The sequence below is a fragment of the Prionailurus bengalensis genome, chromosome B1, assembly GCF_016509475.1.
Source record: "Prionailurus bengalensis isolate Pbe53 chromosome B1, Fcat_Pben_1.1_paternal_pri, whole genome shotgun sequence".
Taxonomy (NCBI): domain Eukaryota; kingdom Metazoa; phylum Chordata; class Mammalia; order Carnivora; family Felidae; genus Prionailurus; species Prionailurus bengalensis.
Window position 1 is genome coordinate 165,971,848 of NC_057344.1, and position 22,859 is coordinate 165,994,706.

Sequence of the window (22,859 nt, forward strand, 5' to 3'; positions counted from 1 at the left end):
GTTTCTTTGATTTTGTTTTTATGTATCCTTACCAACATACAACAAAAGAAGGTAGAAAGCTGAAACCCAAATAACCGTTCTTTTTGAAATGTTTAGAAAAGAAATATTTGGAATTAGAAGGGTAATAAGGGTATAACCTAAAATAAGGGTTGAGAATGAGTCCTTCACAAAGCACGAGTAATAGAAAATTGAGTATTCTTGTTAATAACCTGAAGAGAGATGTTATTCTTACTGGGGAATTTATCTAAAAATAATATACTTGAATAAATTTAAGTAAGTTTATCTAAATTTATCTCTTGCTGGGGAATTTATCTAAAAATGATACACTTGAATAAGCAGTATGTGTGAAAATAAGCCAGAAAGACTATTGGCAACTTTAGATTTTCCAAGACTTAGATCCATTTTGCTTGTGTAGCGGCAATTAAATTAGTAGAGTGTTAAATTTGTTATTTAGAGTAGAACTTTTAGGAATTTTTAAAGAAAATCCTAAAACTTTTTAATGGAATTACCAGTGTAGATATAAAAAGTATACAAATCTTAAGTGTATAGGTTGATGAACCTTTACAAACTGATCATAACCAGGTAACCAGAACTCAAGATGATTAAACAGAACATTACCAATATTTCCAAAACCCTCCTTGTATCCTTTGTAACCATCATCCTGATTGCAAACAGGATAGATTAGTTTTTTGCGTTTGTTTTGTGTAAATGGAATCATATACTACATACTCTTTGTGTCTGACTCTTTTGCTCACTGTTATGTGTGTGAGGTTCATTCATGTAGTTCCTTTATTCTCATTGTGGAACATCCAGTTGTGTGAATGCTAACCTCATTGATTCTACTGTTGAGGGGCATTTGAGTAGTCATAGTCCTTTTTAAGTTTCAGACTTTTTTTTCAGGTAGTTGTTATCCCTGCCCGGAAACTGTAGATGTGAAGTGCAATTGTGGTAGTACAAAGGTGACAGTGCCCTGTGGCCGGGAACGTACCACAAGACCACCCAAGTGCAAAGAGCAGTGCAGGTTAGTATGAAGTTCTGCACAAACTTACATCTGCTTTCTTACGAATTTAAATTCATACTGACTTTTAATATTGTTAGTATCTTTAATTTTTCTTTAATGTTCTAAAATACTGATATTCACAATATTCTTGTTCTGTATGGAGTCAGAAGATAAATAGATAATTGCACTTTAGATGTAATTGTTTAATGATCAAAAGTAATTAAAAAAATTGTACTTTATGATTTAGTCGACCACCAACTTGCCATCATACAAGTCAAGAAAAACATCGCTGTCACTTTGGCTCTTGTCCTCCATGTCATCAACCTTGCCAAAAAGTTTTGGAGAAATGTGGTCACTTGTGTCCTGCTCCATGTCATGATCAAGCATTAATAAAGCAAACTGGCAGGGTAAGGGAATATATTATTAAGAGGTAGTGCATTGCTGTGGGTCATATTTTCTTAATTTTACTTAGTCATTCAACAAGCAATGATTAAGTACCTACTGGGTGTTAAGCACTGTGATAGGAGTTGGGGTACAAGGTAAATAAGACTTGATCTTTTGTCTTAAGCTCACAGTATAGAAAAAGCGAGAAACCGGTAAACAAATGTTCGCTAATACTGTGTGATAGTCATGTTGTAATCGTGATACACAAGAGTTTGGCAGTCTTCCTTCATATATTGTGGTTCAGGGTTAAAGATATCTTTTGGTTTCCTCAAAGATTCATTCACTTACTCAGTGAATATTTGTTAAGTCCGTACTGTGTGATAAGCGTTCTTCGAGGTGCTGGGGAGACAACAGTGAACAAAATAATGGAGATTACATTCTACTGGTGGAAGTTGGATTTTACAGTTCTGTTTGTCATTCTTCTTTTGGCTAACGAGAAGTGAAGGAGGCTACGTTGCCTTTGTTCTGCCATTTAAAAACTGGGGTCTGCCTCAATTTTTATTGTCAAATGTGTGTAGAGGGGAACAATCTGATAATGACAATCTGATGGAATAAAATATTTCACTAAGCACAATTTGTTGATGACTTGAAAAAATTTCAATCTGCTTGAGCAGAGGATATGTGGAACTATTCGAGTCTTACAATGGCCCTATGATTTAATTCCTCTGCCTTAAAATTGTTAATGTATTTTACTTGTAGCACCAGCCTACAGGCCCTTGGGAACAGCCTTCTGAACCAGCATTTATTCAGACTGCATTACCTTGTCCTCCATGTCAAGTTCCTATTCCTACGTAAGTATTTTACAATTTTAAAATGTTTATTTATTTATTTTTGAGAGAGAGAGAGAGAGAGAACATGGAGGGGAGAGGCAGAGAGAGAGGGAGACACAGAATCCAAAGCAGGCTTCAGGCTCTGAGCTGTTAGCATAGCATCTGACGCAGGGCTCGAACCCACTGACCATGAGATCGTGACATGAGATCAAGACATGAGTCAGACACTTAACTGACTGAGCCACCCAGGCACTCCAATATTTTAGAATTTTAACTTAAAAAAAAAATCTTTCTGGGGCACCTGGGTGGCTCAATTGGTCAAGCGTCTGACTTCGGCTCAGGTTATGATCTCATGGTCCGTGAGTTCGAACCCTGTGTCGGGCTCTGCACTGACAGCTCAGAGCTTGGAGCCTGCTTCGGATTCTGTGTCTCCCTCTCTCTCTCCTCTTCTTCTGCTCATAGTCTCTCAAAAATAAACAAACATAAAGAAAATTTTTTTTTAAATAAAAAAAATCTTTTGACACTTTAATTTGAAGTGTGTCTTAGGCCACCTACTCCCCTTTTTCTTTGTTGAGTTTATCATTCTTTCAGGCCTAGTCCATAAACCAGTTTCTCTTTTTCAGCCTTATTCCTTTCTAAATATATTTTACATACTGCTTGAAAACCTCTCCTATGTATATATTTTTTCAGCCTTTCCCCCAGCTGGAGTTTAATATCCTTATTAGTTTCCATAGCAGCTCTTCTTATCATTACAATAATTCATCCAAGAGATCATCCTCTGTTAGTTTTTCTGACTGATTCCCATGCTAGTCTTTGAGTTCCTTTAGGATGGAGGAAAGCCAGGTTTTAGGTAAGATGTAATTGAAGGAAACATTGAAAATGAAAGTAGGTAGTTTTCTGGAGGGACCAGAAAATGACCTGGACTGAGTTGTAAGGAGCCAAACCTAAGGTAATAACAGAATCTTGGAATGGTTCATACTTTCAGTAGAGGTTATGGAATATAGAAGAAGAGGAAGCATAGAATTCTGGGAAGCAACAGAAAATCACCATTAAGGTTCCAAATTGAATATTGGTACGTCTTATGTATCAACCTTTTCCAGAGGGGCTTCTTGTTTATTTTTAAAAGCTCTCTCTCATTTTGTCCCTCCACATCTTTCTTTTCTGTTTAAGTAGCATGTATATTTTTGTATATTGGTTATGGAGTCAGGTTCGGAGGCAAAGTGTTGCTGGGAGCTATACCTACAGAGTGATTTTAGTCTGGATATTAGTGAAAGATTCATAAACACTAAAATTGTATAATTGTAGTCAGTTATCTTTGAATTCCTTAGTTTATCTTACAGGAGGATTATTTAACAGATATGCCTATCTTCATTCATTCAATTAATTTTCTTGAAATCTTAGGTTGGATTAAATATTTTATGACAAGGGGCGCCTGGGTGGCGCAGTCGGTTGAGCGTCCGACTTCAGCCAGGTCACGATCTCACGGTCCGTGAGTTCGAGCCCCGCGTCAGGCTCTGGGCTGATGGCTCGGAGCCTGGAGCCTGTTTCCGATTCTGTGTCTCCCTCTCTCTCTGCCCCTCCCCCGCTCATGCTCTGTCTCTGTCCCAAAAATAAATAAAAAAAAAAAAAAACGTTGAAAAAAAATATTTTATGACAATAGAAAAACTGCCTGGAATTACTAAGTCATGTTTACTAGAGGTTTAAAAAATTAATTTAAAAGTCTTTCCTTTGCACTTGAATGTGCTGCTGGAAGTTTTTTTGGATATGTATATTAAAATTGTGTTTTAGAGTAAGAACTTTTGAGCCCAGTGTTGTGCTTCCTGCTAACTACTACTATGAATAAGTCATATCCCTTCTCTGTTTGTAAAATAAGGAAATTCAAGATATCTACAAAAATGTCAGTGTGGAAGAGAAAATTTTTGGAGGTCCTTATCAAAATCTATTCATTGTGTCTAATAACAATTTTTTTCTAAAGTCTATTTTTTCTGATATTAGTATAGCTACTTATACCCTCCTTTGGTTACAGTTTACATGGAGGGATAGACAGATTCTTAGAAACACAAAAACAACTGAAGCTGACTCAGAAGTAGAAAATCTGAATAAAACTATACCTAGTAAAGAGATTAAAGTAGTAACCAAAAGCTTACCATAAGGAGAAGCTGAGGATGGGTGACTTTACTGCTAAATTCTACCAAACATTTAAAGAATTAACACCAATATTTCACTGTGGGGAGACATTTCCTGATTCATTCAATGAAGCTGGTATTTCCCTGATACTAAAAGCAGAGAAGGACCTCATAAGAAAACTATAGACCAATATCCCTTTTGTATATAGATAACAAAAATTCTCAACAAAATACTAACAAACTGAATCCAGCAACATGTAAAAAGGATTATGCATATGACCAAGTGGATGTATCCCAGAAATATGAGGTTGATTCAACATATGAAAATCAAAATATCAAAGTAATATTTTATCACTAGAATAAAGGACAATTGATAGATTCAGAAAAACATTTGACAAAATTCTACACACTTTCTTGATAAAAAAAACTCAGCAAACTTGGAATAAACAACCTCCCTCAACCTGATAAAGGGCATGTATGAAAAGCCCTTAATCATACGTAGTAGTGAAAGACTGAAAGCTTTCCTGTTAAGAACAGGAACAAGACTAGGATGTCTGCTCTTGCTCCTATTTATGTTTACATTGTATTAGAGGTGCTAGCCAGACCTATTAGACTAGAAAAAGAAATAAAAGATGTATTCATACTATTTGTATTGTTAGATGATGTGATCTTGTATATGAAAAATCCTAAGGAATCTTTACATAAGTTATTAGAGATATTGAATGAGTTTAGTAACGCTATATAAGCAACATTGATATACAAAAGTCGATTCTATACACTAGCAATGAACCATCTGAAATGAAATTAAAAAAAACATTTCTACCTCCAGTAGCCCTAAAAAAGCAACTTGGGTGGTTCAGTCGGTTGAATGTCTGACTCTTGATTTCAGTTCAGGTCATGATTCCAGGGTCGTGGGATTGAGCCTCACATCAGACTTCATGCTGAGTGTGGAGTCTGTTTAAGATTATCTGCCTCTCTCCCTCTGCCCCTCTCCCCCACTCTCTATCTAAAAAATTAAAAAATTAGAAAACAAACTTGTTTATTCAACAAATTTAATGAAAGAAATCTAAGGTTTTATGCACTGAAAACTGCAAAACATTGTTGAGAGAAATTAAAGAAGACCAAAGGCTCTGGTACTGGCATACATACATATAGATCAAGGGAATAGAATTGAGAGTCTAGAAATAAATTCATACACTTAATGGCCAGTTTTTAACAAGGGTATTAAGATAATTATTTAGTAAGTGGCAAGATATCCCACTTTTATGGATGGGAAGACAATATTGTTAAAGACACTACTACCCAAAGTAATCTACAAATTTAACATACTCCTTGTCAAAATCACAGCTGGCTTTTTTCCAAAATTCATATGGAAATGTAAGGACACAGAATAGCCAGAACAGTCTTGAAAGTGAAGAACAGATTTAGAGAACTCATACTTCCTTATTTTAAATTACAAAACTTTAGGGGCGCCTGGGTGGCTCAGTCGGTTGGGCGTCCGACTTCGGCTCAGGTCATGATCTCGCGGTCCGTGAGTTTGAGCCCCGCGTCGGGCTATGTGCTGACAGCTCAGAGCCTGCAGCCTGTTTCAGATTCTGTGTCTCCCTCTCTATATGACCTTCCCCATTCATGCTCTGTCTCTCTCTGTCTCAAAAATGGATAAACGTTAAAAAAAAATTAAAAAAAAATTTAAATTACAAAATTTTAACAATCAAGAATCTGTGGTATTGTAACGACGGACATATTGATCAATGGAATAGAATTGAGAGTCCAGAAAGAAACCCATATGTTTATGGTCAGTTGATTTTTCACAAGAGTGTCAAAAAAATATAGTGGGTGCTGAGAGAACTAGATATTCACACGGAAAAAAATGAAATTGGAACTCTACTGCACAACATATATAAATCTTAAAATGGGTCAAAGGTCTAAAAGTGAGGTTTTAAACTCTTAGAAGAAAACAGGTGTAAATCCTTGTGTCCTTGGGTTAGGCAGTGGCTTGTTACATATTGCTGCCACCTAAAGCATAAGCAACACAAGAAAAAATAAAGTCAGGACATTATTAAGAAATTGTGCTTCAAGGACACAATAAAAAAATTGAAAACGTCACCCGCAGAATGGGGGAAGATGTTCGTAGATCATATATTCTATAAGAGTATTATCCAGAATATATAAAGATTTCTTTTTTTTTTTTTTTCAAGTTTATTTACTTATTCTGAGAAAGAGAGCACAAGCAGGGGAGGGGGCAGAGAGAAAGAATCCCAAGCAGGCTCTGTGCAGAGCCTTCAAGCAGCGCTTGAACTCACGAACCATGAGATCATGACCTGAGCTGAAACCAAGAGTCAGATGCTTAAGCAACTGAGCCACCCAGGTGTCCCAGAATATGTAAAGAATTCTTAAACTGAGAAGCAAAAAGGCAATCTGTTTTATTTATTTTTTATTTTTTATTTTTTTTTCAACATTTATTTATTTTTGGGACAGAGAGAGACAGAGCATGAACGGGGGAGGGGCAGAGAGAGAGGGAGACACAGAATCGGAAACAGGCTCCAGGCTCTGAGCCATCAGCCCAGAGCCCGACGCGGGGCTCGAACTCCCGGACCGCGAGATCGTGACCTGGCTGAAGTCGGACGCTTAACCGACTGCGCCACCCGGCGCCCCCCCCTTTTTTTTTTTTTAATTTTTTTTTTCTTTTTTTTTTTTTTCCTTGCCTACCATTTTTAAACATAACCTGACTTTTAATAATTTGGCTGTGTGGTAAAAGAATTCTGAACATAAAATACGTGCTGTATCATTATGGTGCCTTTGGCTTCAAGTTACAAAGAACCTACATAAAAAGTGACATAATAACAACGGTTTTGCCTTGTGCAGTTAGACTGGAGGTAGAGCAGCTCTGTGGTTGGTTAAGCTGATTAATGTAGTTCTGCATCATCAGGGGTCCAGATTCTTTCTGTTTTATCCTCAGTGTGGCATCTTTGCTCTCAGGCTATTTGGCTTTCTGTTAAACTTCCCATCCAGACAGGAAGCCTTCCAAAGAGAGAAACAAACTGTTTATGTCTTCACCATCATCTTCTATTTTTCAAGAGTGAGAAGCCTTTTCCAGAAGCCCCATAGCAAAACTCCTTTCACATTTCATTGGCCAGAGTAGGATCACAAGACAGTTTAGAAACTGTCTCTGGAAAGGGAAATGAAATGTTTATTTTTTAGTTTTTTTTTAAATAGACTTTATCTTTTTTTAGATGATTTTCAGGTTTACAGAAAAATTACCCAGAAGGTAAAGAATTCCCATATGGTCCTGCGACACAGTTTCTCTTGTTAACATTTAGTGTGGCATATATATATATATATATATATATATATATATTTTTTTTTTTTTTACATTTGAGGAACTGATATTGAATAATGATAATATTATAAACTAAAGTTCATAGTTTATACTAGGGTTTATATTTTGTGTTGGATGGTTTTATGAGTTTTGATAAATGCCTGATCTCGTGTATCCGCTAATTACAATATCATATACTATAGCCACTGCCCTAAAAACATCGTGTACTATTCTTGTTTATCCCTCATCTTCTTCCTCAAGTCCCTGGTGACCACTGATCTTTTTAATGTCTCTATCATTTTGCCTATCAGAATGTTATATAGTTGGAATCAGATGGTTTACAGTCTTCTCTATGCATTTAAATTTTCTCTATGTCTTTTTATGTCTTGGTAGTTCATTTCTTTTTATTGCTGAATAATATTCCATTGTATGAATGTACCACAGTTTGTTTATCCATTCACCTATTGAAGGACATTTTGGTTGCTTCCAAATTTTGGCAGTTACGAAGAAAGCTGCTTAAACATTCACGTGTAGGTTTTGCTGGATCATATGGTAAGTCTAGCTTAGCTTTGTAAGACACTGCCGAACTCTCTGACAAAGTGACTGTACCAATTTTGCATTCTTATCAGCAACAAGAGTTCCTGGTGCCCTGTATTCTTGCCAGCATCTGCTTGTCAGTGTTTTGGGTTTTAGTCATTCTAACAGGTATGCAGTGGCATCTCATTTTAATTGGCAGTTTTGTAATGACATGATGTTCAGCATCTTAGGTTTGTTTGCCACCTGTATGTTTTCTTTAGAGGGTGAGGTGTCTGTTCTCTGTTCACATCTTGATCATTTTTCTTAATTGGATTGTTTGCTTTATTATTATTAAGTTTTAAGATACTTACAGTTTGGGTCTTACAAACCCTTTACCAGATACGTTTTTTCCCAAAGTCTGTGGCTTTTCTTTTAAGTGTTTTTCACAGGGCAGATGTTTTAGTTTAATAAAGTATAGCTTAACCGTTTTTCTCTTGGAGATCACGCCTTTGGTGTCGTACCTAAAAAGTCATCCCCACACACAAGGTCACCTAGATTTTCTCCTATGTTGATAATTTCACATTTCACATTTAGGTCTGTGATCCTTTTTGAGTTGTCTGTTGTGAAAGGTATAATGCCTGTTTGGATTTTTTTTTTTTCCATGTAGATGTCTTTATTCCAGTGCCAACCATTTGTTGAAAAGACTATCCCTTCTCTATTCAGTTGCATTTTTCCTTCATCAGAAACCAATTGAGTATATATTTGTGTAGGTCTGTTTCTGGGCTCAGTATTCTGTTCCACTGATCTATTTGTCTGTTTACTGTTACCAGTACCATACTGTCTTGATCACGGTAGCTTTATAGGATATCTTTAAGTTGGGTAGTGTTAGCACTGTGTTGTTCTTCAATACTGTGTTGACTATCCTGGGTTTTTTTGTTTTTCTATATAGACCTTAAAATCAGTTTGTTGGTGTCCACTATTAATAACTTGCTGGGATTTTGATGGGAATTACATTGAATCTAGATCAAGTTGGGAAAGAATCAACATTTTAACAATATTGTGCCCTTCTATCAATGAACATGAAATATATATTGTCTTTGATTTCTTTCATTAGCGTTTTGTAGTTTTGCTCATCTAGATCACGTATATATTTTGTTAGATTTGTATCTATTTCATTTTTTTGTGCTAATGTAAATGGTGGTGTGTTTTTAGTTTCAAATTCGAATTGTTTATTTCTGGTATATGGGGGAGCAGTTGGCTTTTGTATGTTAATTTTGTAGCCTGCAGTCTTTATAATCACTTATTCCATATGTGCTTTTTTTATGTAGTAAAACTAGTGGCGTTAGCACCTTTGCTTTAGGTAATCTTTTTGAAGAATTTATAATGTTTTCATTTTATTTTTTTTCTTGCAGAGAATGTCTTGGGAAGCATGAGGTGAGTTATAGGTACAAGTTTTAAGTAAAGCTTATAATCTATGCTACTGTATAGGGATTGTTAGAAATGACAAAGTCAAAGTATTGTTTTCTGTGTTTTTTTTTAGTGCTCTAAAAAGTACAAGAGTTTTTGCTGATTTTTAAAATATACAGTGCTTTTGAGAATTAGCGTATGTCTATGTGGTCACTATAGCATCATTATATTGAATTTCCCTTTTTAGGAATAGAATGTTTTGCTTCTTGGCATTCGTTTTTTAGGATTTTTTGACAGGTTACTTTGATTTTGATGATAACTATTATTAATGAAAACGTGTTAGACCTTTATGAAACTTGTTCTTAAATGATAACAGAGTCATTTCAGACATATGGGTCAGAAGGTTTTTGTGTGTGTGTTGCTAATATTTTCTTTTCCTTTTTTTTAAGGTGAGTCCACTACCATGCCATACTGTAGGACCCTACTCTTGTAAGAGAGTCTGTGGACGAACCTTAAATTGTCAGAATCATACATGTATGAAAGAATGCCACAAAGTAACTGAAATTGATGCCTTCATTGGCAAAAACAAGGTAATATCCTTAGGTTGAATATATATGTGCTTATAGTATGCTTGAAACATTCTTTTGGATAATTATGCCATAAATATTTTTCCATTTTGTTATAACTATTTTCCTTTTTCTTGCCCTCATCTCTTCTTCCTTGCCTTTCTTAATACAAGCAGCTTTAACAGCTTGGTGTACATTTCTCTGTATCTTTGTGCTAGCTCATGATATGCCTTTTAACGTACTCTTTACATACTGTACCTGTGTTAATACATAGGCTTTCGTTTTATGATAAAAGTACAGAAATTAGGTATCTATTTAGATAGTAGATAGCAATATCACTTCCACTTCTGTCCGTTTATATCTCTGAGTTTAATTCTGGAACATTTTTTCTTAGTTGTTTTTTAAACCTAACATGTATGATAGACAATGTCCACAATTTTAATAAATTTCTTTTTTCAACTTTTTTTTTAATTTATTTTTATTTTTGGGACAGAGAGAGACAGAGCATGAATGGGGGAGGGGCAGAGAGAGAGGGAGACACAGAATGGGAAACAGGCTCCAGGCTCCGAGCCATCAGCCCAGAGCCTGACGCGGGGCTCGAACTCACGGACCGCGAGATTGTGACCTGGCTGAAGTCGGACGCTTAACCGACTGCGCCACCCAGGCGCCCCAAATTTCTAATCTTTTGTTGGGAATAAAGTAAATAGCATCACAGATGTAGGGTATGTGTGTGTGAAATTCACTAAAAGCATTTTACAAATCATATAAGTCAGTCATCGAAAGATCTCTAAAAATCGCCATTTTACAAGGAAAAATAAATATAGCCAATAAAATTTTAAATGATACTAAATTTTTTGTATATAATATATAAATAACATAAAACATAAATATATATATAAGTATATATATTTAGAGTGGGAGAGTATGAGCCAGGGAGAAGGACAGAGGGAGAGAGAGAGAATCTTAAGAAGGCTCCATGCTCAGCATGAAGCCTGATGCAGGCCTTCATCCCACGACCCTGGGATCATGATCTAAGCTAAAATCAAGAGTCGGACACTCAACTGATTGAGCCACTCAGACACCCCTATTAAATTTTATTTTTAAACGTTTAAATTCATCAACAAATAAAACTAACAAAACCCAGCAAAATCATTTACAATAGCAATCAAATATACCAGATTCCTGTTGAAACACAATACAGATAGTCTCCTGCTCTGAATTTCCTAGGCCATATGCAAGGTTCTGGCCAATAAAACATAGGCAGAAATGTTATTCAACTTCAGGAATAGTTAGAGAAATCTTAATTTATCATTAACCATTCTTTCTCTGTTTCCATGATGGAGGAGGTTGTATGTCTCTTGTGATACAGGTAAAAGCTAGCAAACTCCCCATCATCCTGTATCCCAGAATCATTGATTTGCTGGAGTCCCCTGCCAGCCTACATTTGACATGTGTGAATAAAAAATAAACTTTGTTATATAACAAATTATATATTTTTAAAATATTTAATGTTTTTTCAAAGACTTCCATTCTATAGGGAATCATAATATTATTAGCAAGTGTGTGTAATGAGAAGTAAGCCAAAGATTTTAAGATTCATTTTATTAAATAACATTAAATTTTCAAATGTTTAAATTATTAATATGAATTGTATGCTATTGAAAAATTCACTTGCATTGTTACTTTTTTTTTTGTCTTTGATTCAGTGGTTGTAAAGCCTGATAATATAAATGTCCATAGTATCATTCTTGCTCATGTGCAGACATATATGTAGATATATTGCCTATAATTTCTTCATTGATCTGTGCTTTGATCCTTAATAAAAATGTTCTCATGATAAAATGAAAAAGAGAATGGAATTATAAAATCATACTAACATAAATATAATAATTCAAAATCGCTTTAGTCAGAGTACAGCTGCTATATCTTCTCTAGATTTCCAGAACATCAAATGGGTTGGAAAAACTCATTTTAAGAGCTGATAAGACACCAATTGGGGAATTATCTTGGATTATCCCAGCATTGCTCCATGGGCAATGGCTGTGGTAAAGTTTGGGTTATAACTTACATGCAATTCATCTCAATTTAGCTACAAGTCCACCTTTGTCTCCCACTCAAGGAAGGCTACTACAGTGCAAGTGAATGAAAATTACATTATTTAGGGGATAACTTTGCAATCATTCTAATGTATATATTAAACATGAAATATATCATGAACTCTTTAAAATTCCTTACTGTGACATCTCAGTTGAGACCCACTGGAGATGATCTCCTTGTATGTCTGTCTTGACCCAAATGGCTCAGGAATTGTTAATTCAGCTTCTACCTTGAGTTGTAGCACAGAGCTTACAACATACTAAAAATATATTTTTTTTCAACATTTTTATTTATTTTTGGGACAGAGAGAGACAGAGCATGAACGGGGGAGGGGCAGAGAGAGAGGGAGACACAGAATCGGAAGCAGGCTCCAGGCTCTGAGCCATCAGCCCAGAGCCTGACGCGGGGCTGGAACTCACGGACCGCGAGATCGTGACCTGGCTGAAGTCGGACGCTTAACCGACTGCGCCACCCAGGCGCCCCCTAAAAATATTAAATTAATAAATATTAAATATCGGGTATTTAAAAAGCGTTTATTGACTGGAATCAAAAGTCTTTTGTTTCTTATCTCTGTTCTGGTCTCTTTCCCTGGTTTTGCTGTAGATCTCTCAGTCCAGTCAAAGCTGTTCTTATAGGCTATGGCTCTGATTGCTACAATTAGCAACAGATATATCTCTATTGTCTAATTCAGTGGCTGCAGTGAGTGGAACTGTGATTAATTGGGGAAAGGTGTGAGACTGATGGCAATTGAAGTGAGTGTATTTCCCAAGCAAACCTGGGCACAAATAATTTTTAGAGTGACTGAAAGAAGAAATAAGTATTTCCGTTTCTTCTACTTGAAGAGAACATACTCTCTAAGAATACTTTCTTAGAGAGTGATTTTGATGTATTAACATAAAAAATAAAACCTCAAAAATACAAAAAAGAAAAAAGAAAAGAAGAAGAGGAAGAAATAATGAGGATAATCTTTGGGGAAAATCTGTACCAAAAATAAATGAAAAAGAAAAAATATATCAGTACATAATCACACATAGACACATACATTTCCTATACGCTTATGTATATGGTAGACCCTTGCCACGCAGCATTGGCATCACCTGTAATCTTGTTGGAAACACAGAATCTCAGGTCGTACCTCAGCATTTAACGATTGCCAAGTGATTGATCATGTACAAAAGTGTTTGAAAATCACTGCTACAAGCAAGTGTGTATGATGTGTCATGTTTCATTGATTTAAAAAAAAGAATTTTGTTATAATCATCAGACTTTGTAAGAGATTGGAACTTAATTATTTCAGCCATTAAAAACAAAGGATAATTCTGTAATGTGATAGAGGTTCTAGTTTTTGCTACGATGATAATCATAGTATATAAATGTCGAACACCTTAAATTTATGAAATGTCAAATGGGAAAGAAAAATTTTACTTCTCAAGATTCATTTTCCAATTTGTAATAATAATGCACATGTTTATTCTGCTTTCCTTCTCATCATCTCCTTGCTTATAATTGGGATTGCTATCCTTCTGGGATTTCTAGACATCAGATGAATCAGGAAAAACTCATTAAAAAAGATGGTATGACTAATTGGGGAATTATTGTAGATTATCCCAATATTGCTCCCTTGGTTAAAATTCCTGTCTCCCTTTAAAAAAAAAATTTTTTTTAATGTTTATTTTTGAGACAGAGACAGCGTGAGCAGGAGAGGGGCATGGAGAGAGGGAGACACAGAATCTGAAGCAGGCTCCAGGCTCTGAGCTGTCAGTACAGAGCCTGACACGGTGCATGAACCTGTGAACCATGAGATCATGACCTGAGCCAAACTCGGATGCTTAACTGACTGAACCACCCAAGCGCCCCAGTGTCTCCCTTTTTTAAAATAAGAACTGTGTAAGATATTTGACAGCCAGACTTGCTGTATTTCTGAATTAAGGTAGATTCTTCTGGAAGATAGAACTTGATATTGGAAGTGATCCAAGAAGATAGCTTAGCAAGTATAGATTCAGTAATTTTTTTTTTTTTCATAACTGGAACAAAGGAGCCCCATACCATCTGTATAATTCTTCTTTTGCAGATAGGGAAACTGAAGGTTTTCAAGTGACTTGTTCATGATCATATAACCAAGAGAGTAGTAATAAGAAGGTAGTATCCCTGATAGTACCTGATATTAACTTCCAGCCCAGTATGGTCTTCTATTTACTTAAATGAAAGATTATTACACATGTACCACATAGCCAGGAAGAAACAAATGAGATAGACTATGTGTGTCATCTTTGGTTATGTTTGCATATTTTGAGATTCACTGCTTCTCTTTTTCCAGTCTTTCCCATTTCAGAAAGTTGTTTTATCAGTTTTACACCATTCTGCAGATCAAAGACAGGAACATTGCTTGATTTCTTTCTTATCTTCCTTTCCTTGTCTCACAACAAATCTTGTTAGGTTTATTATCTTCAGAGTAGATCCCTGAATCTATTTCTTATAACCTCTGACACTAACCTTCTCATTCAAGCCACCATCACCTCTTCCCTAGATTTCTGCAGTATTTTCCTAGCCAGGCTGTCCACTCCCACGTTTGTCTTACTGCATTAGCCAAATTCATCTTTTAAAAATGTAAGAAAACAAAATAAGTCATGTGTCATCTCCCTGCTCAAAACCCATCAGTAGCTTTCAGTTGCTCCCAGGATAAAATGCAGATGGCCTTATGATAGCCCAATAAGGCTTTATACTGATCTAACTTCTGATGACATTTCCTACCTTTTCATTCATCGCTCACTTGTTCCCTTCTACTTTTGTTGCTATTCTTTGAATATTACACATTTGTTCTTCTGTCAGAGCTTTTGCACTTAGTTTTTTTTCCCCTCTGGAACTCTATATTCTTGTGGCTTTCTCCCTTATTTAACTTAATTCCTGTTCAAATATGAACAGGAATTTCTTCATGTTGCTCCTATTACCCTCTCTTATCCTGCTTTATCTTTTTTCAGAATATTTATGAAGACATTCTGTTATGTTCTTTATCTCCCCCATTTAAATTTAAGTTTCTTAGGTCAGGGATCTCTCCCATTTTGCATATTCCCAGTGTGTGAATGATTCCTGGCACATAACGCTGAATAAGTGTGAATAAATTAATATAGTTTTTAAATTAAAAAATAGAAATTATTTATAGAAGAATGTTTCATAATTGAGACACTTTTTCTTTTTTTTTTTTCTTTTCTTTTTTTTAAATTTACATCCAAGTTAGTTAGCATATAGTGCAACAATGATTTAAGGGGTAGATTCCTTAATGCCCCTTACCCACTTAGCCCCTCCCCCCTCCCACGAGATACTTTTTCTTTTTAATCATGTATGTTAAAAGTAGCTTGGGTTTTTATTGACATAATAACTCATTTGTAATCATAGCTTTACTTAGGAATGATAAAACGTTTTTAAACTTTAAGACACTACCCATGTCTATAGCTCTCTTATTTTATTTCGTGTATGACATATGAAAATAAATACTATCTTGTAATAACAATTTTTAACCTTCTTTTGTAGATATAGTTAAATTAGTAAATTACTAGAGGAGAAAGGTGCCTTCTTGAGTTACATTCAAGTACATTTATTTTTTTCATATTTTTTTTCAAGTTTGTTTATTTTGAGAGAGAGGGAGATCACACGTGTGTGTATGTGTGAGTTGGGGAGGTGCAGAGAGAGAGGGAGAGAGAGAACACCAAGCACGCTTCATACCATCAGCACAGAGCCTGATGGGTGGCTTGATCTCAGAACTGTAAGATCATTACCTGAGGAGAAACCAAGAATTCTACCCTTAAGCTTAACCAACTGAGCCACCCAGATGTTCTGAAGTACATTTACTTGAAAATGTAATGTAATCTTGGTTCACTGAAGTGCATTAAAACATAAACTTCTGGTCATTCTTTTTCCCCTCTATACATGTTTCATTTTGGCTAGATGCGATCAGTAACTTCAGAACACTGAATGCTTTGGGAATTGTTATTTGTGTATTAACAGGGTGTTGATTTCTTTAGTTTGATGGTGATCGTGCTTGTTGGGTGGAAATGAATTGATAATGTTTTACTCTTTATTTTTTTTCTGCTACAAACTATTCTTTAGGAAGTAATTTAAATTTTTAGTAGGAATACCTCATGTAATCAAGTACAATTTCAGATGACGCAGTTTGATTTAATGAAGTTTGTAGACATAACAGTTTGTGAATAGTGGTGATATTGATAATTTTCCTATTCTTCATTTTTAATATATATTTTTTCATTTTGAATAATTTTAAAGAATGAAAGCATGCAGCGTTTTATTAACTATATTCTCAAGAGCTGCAAAAGTGCTTTTTTTTTAATGGGATATGTGAATTTTGTAGTTTTAATATATAGAAATGTTCAACTTCTGTACTTAGATGATTTATTTCCTTACTACCCATCAGGCTGGCCCAGAATGCCTTCAGTGTGAAGAAGGGTGCTCTAAATCACGGCCTCTGGGTTGTCCCCATCCATGTGTTTTGCCATGTCACCCTGGAGAATGTCCTCCTTGTGTTCAGATGCTTAGAATAAAATGTCACTGCAAGATCACAAGCCTTTATGTGGAATGTAGGTAAGTGGACTGAAGAAGTATTTACTATAATTATTTTAACCAGTATCTCTTTGTAATTCAGAACCCTATACAGTATTCTTTAGGAAACATTATTCACTGTTGCCCATAGACACTAGAAGCCTAGACTTTCCAGTAGAGACCTGAAGAAAGACATGTAGAATCCCTCACCTTCTAGATACTGGTTTCAAGGGCAATTCTGCTTTTTCCATTTGGGAATTCTGTGTAAGAGTTTTTAAGGGAAAAAGTTCCATCAATCACTGCTTAAAAATAAATAGAAATATTCCTATAGTGGATTGTCAAGCAACTGTGTCAAACTAGAATTTTGTTGGATCAAAACTTGATGTGCACATAGTTACTAAGGCATAATTTTTAAATTCTATGGGGCGCCTGGGTGGCTCAGTCGGTTCAGCCCAGGTAAGCCGTCCGACTTCAGCCCAGGTCATGATCTCGCAGTCCGTGGGTTCAAGCCCCACATCGGGCTCTGTGCTGACAGCTCAGAGCCCGGAGCCTGTTTCAGATTCTGTGTCTCCCTCTGTCTCTGACCCTTCCCTGTTCATGCTCTGTCTCTCTCTGTCTCAAAAATAAATAAACATTAAAAAAAAAAAATTTAAATTCTAGACTTTTGTTTATTACAAGTGTAGCTGTTATGGCATATGCCATACTAGGCTATGACTTCTATATTTCCTTTACTTAAAAAAATGCACACTTAATAGTATGTATATTTTTGCTTATCAATTATGTGGAGGGGAAAAAATTACCATTTTTTTCCTATTTAATCACAATCTAACATAATTTATCTAACTTGTTTAGCTTCGTTTCACCCAAGTTTGTAAAGTGGGCTGTGTGTAAGTGTATTTGACTCAAGTTAAAGTTGGGGATATGACTTTGTTTCTCATTTTTTTAACATAAATACTTTTTGAAAAATGCCTGTTAGTAGTATCTTAAATTTGCTTTTGTCATTTATACTATAGAGTACTGTTTTTTTAAATTGGAAAAGTTAAATTTTATTCTTTTTATATATTAAAATTATTTTGTTGAACTTTTAAGAATGAACTATTATAATTTTTAGCTTTAGAGTTTTGTTTGTAGAGTGAAGAGGGCAATTTTGCTTTAGTAATTAGTGATACTAAAGAAAGGAGATTTTCTTTGGTCTTATAGGGTGTAAATTTCCTTTTCTTACTTCTTTTTCCCTTTGTTATGTAGTCTCCAAAGTGTGACTTTGCCTTTTTACCTTCTTGTCCAGAGTGGTTGCCTTTCCAAGATTGACTCCTTGATTCTTGTGTACTTTTTAAAGTTTCTTCCTTTTAGTTAGTGTTCGTATCTACCAGTACTTTTTCACATTTAGGGTGGACTTTCTCTTTCTGGTGTGATGTTAGCTCAGTTGCCCTCTTCTCTTTTCTGCTCAGTTTTTCCAGAACCCTACTAGTTCTCTGAAATGATATGCTTTGGGAGCTTGAGAAATAGTTTCACTATGAATTGGTATTTATTTTTCTACTTGCCTGTAATTTGAAATTTGTAGAAATTTGTATCTTCTGGTTATATGCAGGTCATGGGATTTGAGTGATTTTATTATTAATGAGCTGAATGATTTTGTGGGAGGATATGTAGATTGATATATTTGGATTGAATTGGCTTCCATTACTACAGTTATCTGGAGTTCCTTTTCCCTTTCCTTGAATGTATATTTAAAGTGTATGATTTTCAGCAGAATATACATTCTTTTCAAGTGTACATGGAACATTCTCCAGAATAGATCACACAGTAGTTCACAAAAGAGGCCTCAACAAATGCCAAAAGATTAAAGCCTCACCATGTACCTTTTCTGACTACAACACTATGAAACTAAAAGTCCAACTACAAGAAAAAAATTGGAAAGACCACAAATATATGGAGGTTAAACAACATGCTACTAAACATTGAACAGCTCAACCAGGAAATGAGAGAAGAAATAAAAAATTACATGGAAATAAATGAAAATGAAAACACAGTGGTCCAAAACCTTTGGGATGCAGCAAAAGCGGTCGTAAGAAGTATATAGCAACATAGGCCTACCTCAGGAAGCAAGAAAAATATCAAACAACCTAATCTTATACTAAAGGAGCTAGAAAATGAATATCAAACAAAACCCAAAGCCAGCAACAGGAAGGAAGTAATAAAAATTAGAGCAGAAATAAATGTTATAGAAACTAGAAAAATAGAACAGATCAGTGAAACCAGGAACTGATCCTTTGAAAAAAAAAATTAATAAAATGTGATAAACCTCAAGCCAGACTTATCAAAAGCAAAAGACAAAGTACTCCAATAAATAAAATCACAAATGAGAAGATAAATAGCAACCAACACCACAGGAATACAAAAAATTATAAGAGAAAGTTATGAAAAATTGTATGCCAACAAATTTTTTAAAGTTTATTTATTTTGAAGTGGGGGGAGGAGAAGGGGCAGAGAGAGATGGAGAGAAAACTCCAAGCAGGCTCCACACTGTCAGTGTGAAGCCCAGTGCAGGGCTCAAACTCATGAACTGTGAGATCATGACCTGAGCTAAAACCAAGAGCCAGGTGCTTAACCAACTGAGCCATCCAGGTGCCCCTGTATGCCAACAAATTTGACAACCTAGAAGAAATGGGTAAATTCCTAGAAACATGTAAATGACCAAAACTGAAACAGGAAGAAATAAAAAACTTGAACACACTGGTAACCAGCAAAGAAATTGAATCAGTAGTCCAACTCCCAACAAACAAAAGTCCGTGACCAGATTCTACCAAACATTTAGAGAAGAGTTAATAACTGTTCTCAAATAATTCAAAAAAATAGAAAAGGAAGGAAAACTTCCAATTTCATTCTATGGGGCTAGCATTACCTTGGTACCAAAAGAAGCTACCACTAAGAAAGAACTACAGGCCAATATCCCTGATGAACATAGATGCAGAAATTCTCAATAAAATACTAGCAAATGAAATCCAACAATGTATTAAAAAAGTTATTCACCACCATCAAGTGGGATTTATTCCTGAGTTGCAGGTGTGGTTCAGTATTCACAAATCAATCAACGTGATACACCACATTAATAAAAGAAAGGATATGAACCATATGATCCTTTCAATAGATACAGAAAAAGCATTTTACAAAGTATAATATCTGTTTATGATAAAAACCCCAACAAAGCAGATTTAGAGGGAACACACCTCAAAATGACAAAGGCTATATATAACAACCCCATAGCTAATATCATCCTCAAGGGGGAAAAACAGAGCTTTTCCTTTATGGTCAGGAACAAGACAGGGATGTCCACTCTCACCACTGTTATTTAACATAGTAATGGAAGTCCTAGCCACACAATCAGACAAGAAAAAGAAATAAAAGTCATTCAAACCGGCAAGGAAGAAGTAAAACTTTCACTATGGCATGATAACTATATATGGAAAACCTGAAAGAGTCCACCAAAAAAAACTGCTAGAACTGATACACAAATTCAGCAAAGTTATAGGATACAAAATCAATGCACAGAAATCTGTTCCATTTCCTTACACCAATTGGAATTTAAATAAAAACTTAAAATCACAATGAGATACAACTACACACCTGTTAGAATTCAAAAGATAAAAGATTGACAGGTGTTGAAAAATTAGTTTATTACTAATTATAAATTTTTTAAATGTTTGTTTATTTTTGAGAGAGAGAAAGAGAGAGAGACAGTGCGAGTGGGGGAGGGATGGAGAGAGGGAGACGCAGAATCCGAAGCAGGCTCCAGGCTCTGAGCTGTCAATACGGAGCCCTATGCAGGGTTTGAACCCAAGAGATGTGAGATCATGACCTGAGCCAAAGTCGGCCGCTTAACCAACTGAGCCACCCAGGCACCTCCCTCTGTTTTTTTTTTTTTTAATGTTTATTTATTTTTGAGAGAGCGAGATAGTGCAAGTGGGGGAGGGACAGAGAGAGGGAGACACAGAATCCGAAGCAGCTTTTCAAAAAAATTTTTTAATGTGTATTTATTTTTGAGAGAGAGATGAAAAATTAGTTTATTACTAACTGTGAAATGACAGGAACAAAATGATATTAATTCTTAAGTTCAGAGGTGAGCACCATACTTGAAAGGATGAAAACGTACAACTTCTGGGAGAGCCAGAAATTATTAAGTGATATTATTAAGTGAATTTTTGCTAAGAAAATTGCATATGTTACCTTAGAGTACATTTATACTAATTTGATAACACATATTTAAGATAATAGTTTTGACATGAGGCTAAATTTATGGTATATTTTGGCAATTATGTATACTAAAAGGAAATAGGAAAAGAAGGAAAAGAAAGAAACAATAAAAAGGAGAAGAAAGGTAATGGGAAGAGAAAATAAGATTCATATGGTAGGGATTTTAAGAGTATCACTAGTTAACTGACTCATGCGATGTCTGTTGTGGTTGTATTCAACTAGATTAGAAAGTAGTTAAAGCACCAGTTATTCCCTGGTGCTCATGACTTTTCCTGAATTACCCACCAAGTCAAATATAAAAGCACACAGACTGCTCTAAAATGATTGAATCTAAAATGAATGAATTTCTAATATTAGTAAATAAGTTACCAAAACAACTTAAAAAGATTTCGTAAAACAAGCTTACTAAATTCTTCAATTTGAAGTAGGTTTTTTTTTTTTTTTCTCTTTAAGAAAAAACAAGCAAAGGGGGGGAAAAGAGAGAGACAGGGAGGCAAATCAAGAAACAGACTCAACTACAGAGAACAAACTGATGGTTGCTAGAGGGGACGTGGATGGGGGAATGGGTTAAATAGGTGATGGGGGTTAAGGGGTGCACTTGTTGTGATGAGAGCTCTGGGTATTGTATGGAGGTATTGAATTACTGTATTGTACACTTGAAACTAAATTACAATTTATGTTAACTAATTGGAATTTAAATAAAAACTTAAAAAAAAGAAATCTGGGTGAGCATTTTCTCAGGATCAATTTTAAAGTAATATATTGAGCCATCAGTTTTTAACTGTTCATAGAAGTATTAGGAAAATGATAATTATATGATAATATAATGGTTGGTCTATCAACAGGGAAAGATAATAGCAGGAACTATTAAAGAGATCATATTTTGTATGTGTTTTATACTCCCTTTTTGCAGCGATTGACTTTTTGGCATTTGATTTATTGGTAATAGAAGTTTTCAGTTATCAGACCAGGTAAGTAATTTGAGATAATTATTACAGATGGTACACAAAATAGTTTTCAAGAAAAAAATGAAGTAGGGTAATTTTATGGATATGTTTGAAATTGTGAATTACTTTTAGAGAAATTATGTTATAAAATGGACTTCGGTTTGAATGGCATCAAAATTTCCTCTTTTATTTTTAGAAAAATAACCACTGCTGATATAGATGAAAAGAATCTCCTTAGTTGTTGCAAAAATCAGTGTCCTAAAGAGGTAAGCTTTAATAGAAACTTTTAAGTTGTATTTCTATGGCCTTGTTTCTCTTGGATTTTCTCTTTTCTCGTTTGGTCTTATTTCAGGTCCTTTCTGAACCTGCTAGACATGTGGGTCCAGAAAGGAAGATGTGATTGAGGTCTGTAAAAATGTAATACCTACTAACTGTGGATGCACATCTCTTTATGAAATTTTGGGTCTATTAGGACTAAGACTGACCCTTCGAAGATTTTTTTCTAAAAGCAGTTTTAAAGACAGCTTATATACTTTATATGATAGAGTATTGACCTAATGCTTTGCCCCTCCTTAAAATATTAAATAGGTGAAGAACTGTGTGAGTCATAGGCTGTGAGACAGTAAATCCATAGTAGGTTATTTAAGAAGCAGATTTGTGTGTGTGTGTGTGTGTGCGCGCGTGTGCATGCACGTATGTATGAACTTTAAAGTTCATTATTATTTTGAATTAATTCATACAAAGTACTTATGTTAAAGTTTTATTTTTAAATATTCTGATTCTTGTATGTGCATTGTATCCCAACTGAAAGTATTAAAAATAGTTCAGAAAAATTATTCAGAGTGTAAAGGTTAAAAGTCACCAG

The 22,859-nt window shown here is 35.0% G+C and overlaps 1 protein-coding gene across 1 annotated transcript in view; it reads left to right on the plus strand.

The window, feature by feature from the left end:
* NFXL1 (nuclear transcription factor, X-box binding like 1) overlaps positions 1-22,859 on the plus strand; it is a 72,553-nt gene that overhangs the window by 33,569 nt on the left and 16,125 nt on the right. The window contains exons 13-19 of the mRNA XM_043572721.1: positions 901-1,021; positions 1,248-1,407; positions 2,144-2,235; positions 9,588-9,609; positions 10,032-10,172; positions 16,672-16,838; positions 22,191-22,260. Of these exons, the coding sequence (XP_043428656.1) occupies positions 901-1,021; positions 1,248-1,407; positions 2,144-2,235; positions 9,588-9,609; positions 10,032-10,172; positions 16,672-16,838; positions 22,191-22,260 (773 nt within the window). The remainder of the gene's footprint in view (positions 1-900; positions 1,022-1,247; positions 1,408-2,143; positions 2,236-9,587; positions 9,610-10,031; positions 10,173-16,671; positions 16,839-22,190; positions 22,261-22,859) is intronic.